Source organism: Enoplosus armatus, chromosome 15, assembly GCF_043641665.1.
Source record: "Enoplosus armatus isolate fEnoArm2 chromosome 15, fEnoArm2.hap1, whole genome shotgun sequence".
Taxonomy (NCBI): Eukaryota; Metazoa; Chordata; class Actinopteri; order Centrarchiformes; family Enoplosidae; genus Enoplosus; species Enoplosus armatus.
Window position 1 is genome coordinate 19,124,414 of NC_092194.1, and position 9,473 is coordinate 19,133,886.

Below are 9,473 nucleotides of genomic sequence, written 5' to 3' on the forward strand. Positions count from 1 at the left end.
TAACCAGCATGGGACGCCACAAATACTAAAGACAAATTAAAGACACAATGCAAATGGACCCATTATGTACAATATGTGCATTTTTCAGTAATATACTTGACCTCTGACCTGGGCCTCCCCCCTTTATTCTATGTACTCCGTTCAATTCTCTCAAAATGATATTCTCTTCGTATGCAAACCACTTTATTTGTTAAACTTTTTAAACTAAAGTTTTTCATTTTATTTTGTATTACCTGTAAAGGTAAAAACAAATGGTAAAATTGCTGTTTTATAGCATGCATAGTATTTTGTGGATATCTTTTTCTATAAAATGATACATTTCCAACCATGTACTGTAGGCCAGTGGTTCTGTATCTCCAAATTTGGTGATTTTGTGTATTTCTGCTACATTCATTTTAGACTTTCCTTTAGTGTTAGCCTTTTTTTTTGTGAATTATTGGATAATTTACCTTTTCAGGTCTCTAATAAATATTCAATTAAAACAGAAAAACAGGGTAAAAAAAACAATTCTTGGTTGAACCGGTCACAGCCAACAAACAGGTGACAAGGGCTTACAAGTAGACATTAGTCTGATTTAAAGGATCACAAGCTAAACTTATACTTAGACTTGTGTCTTTATAGCAACAACAAAATATTAACTGTTAATCTAGTAATATGAACACGGTGCCAGTGTTAACCAATCATGTAAAGTTACATCATAATAGGTTCAGATGTTCCACTTGGTAATTTATCTCCCATTCACAATAACAAAATTATGCAGACAGTTGGTCAGCAAGCGGCAGCCAATCCGCATTTAACAGGAAGTGAATCAAGCTGCGTTCAGGTCATATCGTACAGCTCGTAATTATCTATATCCGTGGTGAAATTATCAGCAGCCCAGTGGGAAAACACTTCACATCAGCAGCCTGGTTGTCTTTCTGCATCGAATATATCAGGAAATTTAACAGTGACAGTTAGAGACGTTTTAAGAATCATATGGCAAAATGGATGGAGTTTAAGCTAACGAAGATCCGCACTGGAAGTCCGGGACGATTGATTTTGTTGAACGCAGCAAACCCGAGGCGAGGAAGTGAACTGATATGAGACGATTTTGACTTCTGGCAACTTTGCAGCGTTCAGCACATTCAGACCCTGCTGTCAAACAGTGAAATAAAACACGTAAGTCATGATTATTCACCCAGTTTGTTCCTCCGGAGAATCTCGGAGCAAATCAAATCAAAGCAGCGCAATCAAATCTTTAGCAGCTTTGTGAGGCTAGCGCTAATGCTAGCTGCTGTTAGCTGACAGTTAATCAGTGGAATTAAAGTCTTGTCGTCTGTGGACATTGTCTTAAAGTATGCTCTGAATATTCTTTTAGTTTAATGCTGAATGATTACGTGCTAAAGATGGTCGATAGCTAGCAAAGTTAGCGTTACTAACGATAGTTATTCTGTTTAAACCGTTAAAACTGACTCTCGCGTGACATTCCACTGTCATTGGGATCACAGGTGAAACGTGATGCTTCAGCCTGCAGCAATGATATTTCATGGTTGGTTTAGTGTTTACTGTAAGTTGTTGGTTCCCCAATGAGTGTTTCTCTGCCTTCCGCACAACACAGGGCTGCACGTAATGATTACAATCCGTTTTGATTGACTATTGAGTTTATAAAATAGAAAAAAGGACGGATGAGTGGAAAAAGTCTAAAATACGCAATAAGAGTAAACGTCCTGCATTCATAAAGTCACATACAGTATGTAAAAGAAAATAAGTATTTATTAATAGTTTGTCTGTTACAGTAAAAGATGGTCTTATTCTGAAATGGGTCCCTTTAAGACCTTTATTAATGTGTTGCAATGTAAGCTCTATATTATCTATATTTTGTGGTTTAAGTACCCCACTTACTCCACTATTGGGTACTTTAAACTATAGCAATAAGAGCCATACTGATTACTCTTTTAACATAAACTCGTGACATAAACTCTTTTGATGGGGATCCCTCAAATTGAATTATTAAAGAATTTTGACCAATATATGTGCAGAGCCAGTCATTTTACAGTTGACATACATGTCAGGGCTCCTGCGGGGACAAACAATGTAATGGAGACACTGTTTTTCATTTACCTCAAGCTGATCTTTGGCATTTCACTTCTACAATTTATTGTAACTCATCGGCTATCGTATACACCTACATCGATATATGTCTGTGATGAGCTGAAATCAGCCTGTATATTTCCTGGCACCGTTTATCAGTCAGGCTCTAATAGCAAAGCCTCCCAGCATACAAGCTAATTATTAGTTTAGCATGGAAAATATTTATCGGTTAAGTAAGTAGGAACTACAGCTGTCAGATGAATTGATCAAAATGTACAGTATTTTCCTATGAAATGTTGTCAAGTGAAAGAAGTCTATAAGTGCCAGTAAATATACCACAGCATATGGCACTGTATACTTAACACCTCTGTTACATACATTACAAGTTACCAGAGCACGAAGTGATGTCTAGTTGGACCAGCAACCGAAAAATCCAAATGATTCAATTCATCATGACTCAAATGGAGAATATGCTAGCAAATGGTTATTATTTTTACTTAAAAAATCTCAGTAATGATTTTATACATTACGCACTACGGTTTAGAGACGTAGGGACAGACTTCAGCACACTGTGATGCTGAAAAGAAACAAGACGGAACAAAAGAATGAACATATGATTGCAGACTGTTGTTTTTAAAATGCAGGGCTGAGTCATGGCCAGTATTCAGATCCGGAAGTATCAGGATGACGATGATGAGGCAGTGAAGGAGATCTTCACCCTGGGGATGAGCGAGCATGTGCCGTCGTCCTTCATGCACCTTCTGAAACAGCCGCTGACCCAAATGGTGCTCATGTGCACGTTCTGCGCCCTCCTGACCAGCTCCAAGTCCTTCCTGCTACCCATCCTGGCCGTCACCCTCCTCCTGGCCGGGGCCCGGCAGTCTGTCGTCTACATGTTCAACAGCTACATCGACACCTCCCTCAAGAAGGACCTCAACAGCATCAGTGAGACCTACCTGAACCACAAGGACTCGTGTTTTTGGGTGGCTGAAAGTGACGGCCGGGTAGTCGGCACCGTGGCTTGCCTCCCTAATGAGAATGCGCCCCAGTGCTTGGAGTTGAAACGCATGTCTGTACGCCGCAGTCACCGCGGGATGGGCATCGCTAAGGCTCTGTGTCGGACAGTAGCTGATTTTACTCGTGACAGGGGTTATGCAGCAGTCCTCCTGTACACCTCTGTGGTGCAGACGGACGCTCAGAAGCTCTATGAGCACATGGGCTACGAGAAGATAAGAGAGTTTGTCGTTCCTGAGCTCGTTGCCAAAGTCACAAACTTCACTCTGTTTGAGTACAGACTCGATTTACAGAGAGATGATAAAAGGGACTGAGTGGTCTTAAACTTAGACACACAAAGACTGTGTAACATTTCAGGGCAACAGTACCGTCCATTCACCCTTTTGTTTACCCAGCATGCACTGCAGTTAAGGCAACCAAACACTCAGCTGGGTAGGCATGTTTTCTCTTGTTACAAACACACACAGGACAGATTGATCATTGTATTTTGTTTCATAGTTGATAGAGATATCTTCTCCTTCCCTGGTCATGCAGTTAAAGAGTTTGTGTTGATCGAGCTTATTGAAAGTCATTTGATTATTTAATTTTGTAAAGGTTTTAATTTCTACCTGATACTAAGAATAAATTGATAGATCTGAACATGCTTCTACAATTTTGTAGCATTCATTTCCTTTTTCTTTTTCTTTTCTTTTTTTTTTTTTACCATTAGGGCAGTACCATTAGGGATCTGATCCTTATTAAGCGGATCAGGTATCGGCCACGACATGACCAATCCACATTAAATAGTTTTTGTCAGTGTTTCTGCTATCGGTTAGATTTGTTAAATCGTGGCAGGCAGCCAACTCACTTTTTAGTGCCACTTTAATCCCTCGTGGCCTCATGTTACCTCGGATCAGCACTCTGGAGATAACAGGAGAGAAAAAGTTGAATTGGTGCATCCCTAGTATTGTTATTGTCATGTGGTCAATTTACCCAAACCATGTATGAGATTATGTTGCAATAGAAATTAGGTGGTTGTGAATCTGTGAACACAAAGGTGCTCGAGATAAATGATAAGTCATAAGTCTGATTTTAGGGTTTTAATAGCCTACTTTAATAGCATACTTCTTGTTTCATATTCTTTTCATATCAACCAAAAACGTGACCTGAGGGAACACATCCTCTGCTGCTCTCAACTGTGAGTTTTTGCAGAAGTTACTCTTTTTTTTTCTTTTTCTTTTTTTAGATATTTAACAGTATTGTCCTCTGACATAGTTTTTGACATGCATGTGTACTTTGTACTTCACCCTTTCATCTAAAAATATACCCACACAGTTCTTTTTTTTCTGCCAGTGAGCTTTGTTATATCTCCAGAACAATCTCGATGACCTATTATTAGATTTGTTCATACAAGGCTCAGGTATGTAATGTGGTCAGGGAACTATTTTCTAGTGTTTTTTTTCTGATTATCTGAATGATGTGTTTCAGTACTCTGAAACTGAAACTGAGCCCTACAGCTACAGATTTTTCATATTTTCCTTAACCACAATTGTGCTGCTGGAGGCCTAAAAGAGAATTCAGCCAAACAGGAAGAACAAGTTCCTTCTTTATGAGAGCCAGAGGAAGGTTGTGGCCACAGGGCGAGAGTCCTGCCAGGAACTGAATCAGATATTGATGTGTTCGGACAATACTGAGGTTCTCCCCTCGGGCTTGTTTTGCATACAGGGTGTTACAGATTGATGCTCACAAGCTGTGAACTTGTCTCATGAATATCTTCATATGAAATTTGTGGTTTCAGTTGGGATTCAAGGTACATGTAAGAGTTTGGGCTGTCAACATTCAACTTAAACTTCATTGTCCCAAAAGATACATTTGTCTTACAGCCTGGTGAAAAGGTGAAACACACTCAGACTTAAAAATATAAAATACATAAAACTTATTACAAAAATATGTAAACCAATTGCTGAAACACCATACACACGCTAACATAAAACAAATGGGAATACATGAGTGCTCTAGTTTAATTACCTTTTCATTTCCACTGTTGATTTTTATTCTCTAATGATTTGTTTTACTTCTCATTGGGTGTGTTTTTTGTGATATTCCCTTGTCTACTTCACCTGCTACCTTCCTTGATTCTCTGGTTTCTTACCCCTTCATCTTCTTACCCCTTCAATATTTTTTTACATAATAAAACATCATTAATTTACCCACACTTGTACGAGAAATGCTTCATATGCCAAAGGAGAAACCTACTGTAGCTACTCAGGAAAATGAGACATATTTCAGAGGAATTGCTAAATTATCTCCTAATAAAAATATATTATTTACACGACTTTGTCTGTCTGCGTTTAAACATCACCAGCTGTTATCTATTCACCAGTGAACACAGTAATATACTCAACATCTTTATAGTCTGATACAGTGTGAAAAATATCACCCGGCTCCTCGGTTTCTGTGAGGCGGGCTGGGTCAGGCAGCAGCTCGGACACCTCAGGACGGATGTGTCCGGACAGACCTCCATGGATGGATGTAGCCTGTCAGGGACGAAGCTGAGCGGTTAGCCGGATTTCAGGACACAAATAGGTACGATTTAGCACACATATGTCACCTGGACAGTGGGAGATAAATTCAAAGTGCATATACAGACCTGTTTAGAAATATATATGTGTGTGTCTTGTTAAAATTAACTCGGTAAGAGGTTTTTTTATTGAGAAAGCCAACCGAGGCTAACGGCTACTTTTGCTAGCAGCTGGTCAGGGAGTGTCCCACTGACAGCTGACAGCACCAAATATCAGCGTTAAAAATGATGGTTTTAATACCAGTCAAAGCTGTTTAAAAGGCAACATTTGCGCATTAAAACGACTAATTACTGAGTCGAGGCCATTACAAATAATTAATTAGCGTTGGCTGGTGATTAATGGAGGCGGTGTGGATCCGGATATCCAGCCCTAATGAGATGAATGGGCTTTATTCTGGTTTAAATTAATTAACCTCCAATCCTGATTGTTTTCCCTAATTTCTCATCCAATGTGGTTAATCTGTCGGGTCAAAATGTCATGTCAGGCTGCAGCCACACCCATGCTGTGATTTATTTTGATTCCCACCAGACATAACAGGCTAAATATTAGTATTATTTCGCTTTTCTTTTTTGGATTAGTAGTTGCTCACTATGTTAAATAAATGACTGAAATAACATTATTCTGGCCAATGGGGGAGCAGTGGTCTCTCGGCTTTGATCTCACTAGATGGCACCAAAATACAGATTTAGCTCTTACATGTCACATTTGATGTTTTTATTTATATTTTGTATGTTTATTTTATTGACCATGCTGTTAAATTGGAAACCTTCATAATTTGATACACACTGGAGTGAGTGTATGCATGCTATAGTGTTGAGAGGTTGAGACCAGGCTGATATTATTAGTATGTATGTAGTGGAGAAGAAGTCCAGCGTATGATTAGCTCATATTTATCCACTATTGTAAGCAGAGCTATTTTCTTTATCAATTCATCTATTTATAATTTTTTAAAATTAATTAATAATAAAATAAATGTTTTTTTAAATGTCAAAGCCCCTCAGATTACAAACAATTCAAAACCCAAAGATATTTAATTTACAATAAAAAAAGCAGTAAATCTTCACGTTTGAGACACTGGAGCCAGTGAATGTTTATTGTTAGAGAGGCAATTTCTTGATAACCAAAACTGTTGCATAATAATTTCCCAACTCCTTTATTTAGAAATCACTACATATAAGCCTTCCAATGAAGTATTGAATTTATGTGGACTACATGGTTATATTGAGTAACATGATTAGCTACTCAAATATCAATATTTACTAGTCTTTTTAAGCTGTAATGATCATTAACTTAGTATCTTTGTGTGCTGGACTGCTGGTCAGACAAAACAATACATTTGAATATGTCAACTTGGGCTCTGGGAACTTTTTTAACTATCTCCTGACATTTTATAGACCAAATAATTATAATAGATAATCAGTTAATCAAAATAGTGAATACATGTTAGTTTACTTTGAACTTTAGTGACATCAGTTACTACAACTACTACTAGAAAGGAATTGATTCCAATTTTAATCAATAGTTTATACCAGTTATCAGGTAAAAGCACAAATATTAGTAGTTAACAGTGGTGAAAAGATGCTAGTTTCACATCTTTATACACTGAATCATTTGGTTTTTACGTCTGTAGGTCTTATTAAATAGCCGTCACTTTGAGATCTGGAAGCTAACATTCAGCATTTATCATTATGTTTTATCTAAAATGAACAAATTACTAAACATTGACTTCATTAAAAGAAGAAATTAAATTTAGTTGTTATTTGCAGCCCTAAATTAAACTGTTTTTTTTGTGATGTACTGAAGAATTCTTTACCTTGGTGACATAATGATGATACCTTGGTCACTCCTGACACAGCAGTTTGCATTTCAGCCCACGATTCAGTTATCTATGTAGGTACAATCGCTTTCACACATGCCAAACTTCAATCCTTTTCCTCCTAAATAGTCTTAATCGATGCCAGCTTCCAGGACGTAAACATGCTCGTCTTTACCTTGTTTAGTGACGTCTGTTTGTTCCTCCTGGATCGGCAGACCGCTTCGTCGTAATGTTCCTCCTCAAATCCCTGTGTGTCACCTCCGTTCCTGCAACCTTCCTGTGCACCGGTCTGAAAAGACTCGCAGCAGCAGGCGCCGTTTGGCTGAGCTTGTGACGCCTCTCTGCCATTGTCCTCGTCTTCTGTAAAGAGGCAGTTCTTTGATTTTGGCTGTTGGCTGGTCATCTCCTTATTATTTCTTCTGTGAGAGATAAGGACTCCCCCTTTCCTTTCCTCCCACAAATCCCCCTCTTTTGGTTCTGCCTTTGTCATTTGCATAAAAGGGTGCAAAGAGACTGCAGAGGTTTATTTTGTGTCCCTAAACATCCCCAACTGTGTTTAACTCTCCCACGTCTGAAATCTTAGGCTGTTTTCTAGACTTTATATGCAAATTTGGAGTTTTATCTAGGCCCTGAAGCCGCAAACATATATACTGCCTCAATCAGTATATCCCTAGGGATAATACTGAGCCTACAGACTGTACATTTTGTTGTCCTGGTCCATGTTTGGTTGCTGAAGCTTTATGAGCGATGCATTATTCGGGAGGGGAAATATCTCCCCCCTCCTGAAGGCTGCGTTTCTTTTGTTCTGATGCTGAAATGCGTACTCTTACAACATCTCTTGTCGGCTTCTAAGCTGAAAGCTTTTACACAGAAACCCTGCAGCCTTTGCTTCCATTGCAAAAAGATGACAACACAGAAATAGAGAGGACTAAGAGTTAAAAAAGCCCCAGCCACGCAGTTAGCTGATAAAAGCTGATAAAGGAGAGTTAATCCTCGCTCTGTGACGGGCCACAGCATCAGGCGGGGCCCTAATGCAATCTGCTGGCTTTTGCTTACAGCGTGCTGCATTACAGAGCATCACCTGGGCCTTTTGTGTTCAACCACAATGAAACGGCATCAGATTGAGTTGAACTGGTTCACTCCCCTCTGGTCGAAAAATGCTTGTGTTTTGGGATTTTTAATTTCGAGGCTAGATGTATTTTGTCTCCTCCCCGCGTTCACGCTTTTAGCAAAAGAAAGAAAGTTAATTTGCAGCGCAAGGTTTTAGGATACATCTGGGCTCTTTTACAACATTTCTTTGCTGTATTGATGGCCATAAAGGAGTTGTGTTTGTTGACTCATTGATCATTTGCAACTGTAGTGGTTATCATAGGATTTTGTACTTCAATGATTTGTCTTGTCAGGAGAATGCTCTTTGATCAGCCGCAGAGAAGTCCTGAAGAAGTCCAAAACAACGTCAAACCTCTGCATCATGCCACATTAGGAGGACATGCATGGGAAGCTTTTTAGAGGCGTATCTGCAGGCTTTAGGACCCAGCACCTCAGTCTGGGCCTAAAGCACCCTCCCTCCTGCAGAAGCCAGCGCAGACACTAGCGCATCGCAGTGCTGCCGCTCAGCTGATGCACTCACAGCAGACCAGAGCCTGGCTGTTTTTTTCCCCTTCTTTGCTCTGCTGTTTTCCTCTGGTCCATTCATCGGAGGGGTGGATCGGCGCCATCCGCCCCTCAGAAACTTTCTGACAGAGCTGAAAGCTCCTGCTGGCTTTCCTCTGGGAGCAGCAGAGAGGAGTGACGGGGAGTTTTAAGAGCTCCGGCTGCGCTGTGTGGATCAGGAGAGGGATGGTGTGATTCTGTAAAGAGACAGAGAGAAATAGAGAGGAAGAGGGAGACGCTCCAGCAGCATCACCGAATCCCCCCCACCCCTCTCCCAGACCCCCTTCTGTCTGGCTGACGCTCTCTCCAATAACACGCTCCTTCAGTCAAGACAGGCGGTTTGGGGGCGACCAGGAAAC

At 39.9% G+C, this 9,473-nt stretch overlaps 1 protein-coding gene across 1 annotated transcript; it reads left to right on the plus strand.

Annotated features, from left to right (window-relative positions):
• The first annotated feature begins 1,074 nt into the window (after window positions 1-1,074).
• LOC139298078 (probable N-acetyltransferase camello) lies at window positions 1,075-3,717 on the plus strand. Its single transcript, XM_070920914.1, has 2 exons — window positions 1,075-1,158; window positions 2,715-3,717. Exon 2 carries the CDS (start codon window positions 2,724-2,726, stop codon window positions 3,396-3,398), a length of 675 nt encoding a protein of 224 aa, XP_070777015.1. The 5' UTR covers window positions 1,075-1,158; window positions 2,715-2,723; the 3' UTR covers window positions 3,399-3,717.
• The last annotated feature ends 5,756 nt before the right edge of the window (window positions 3,718-9,473 follow it).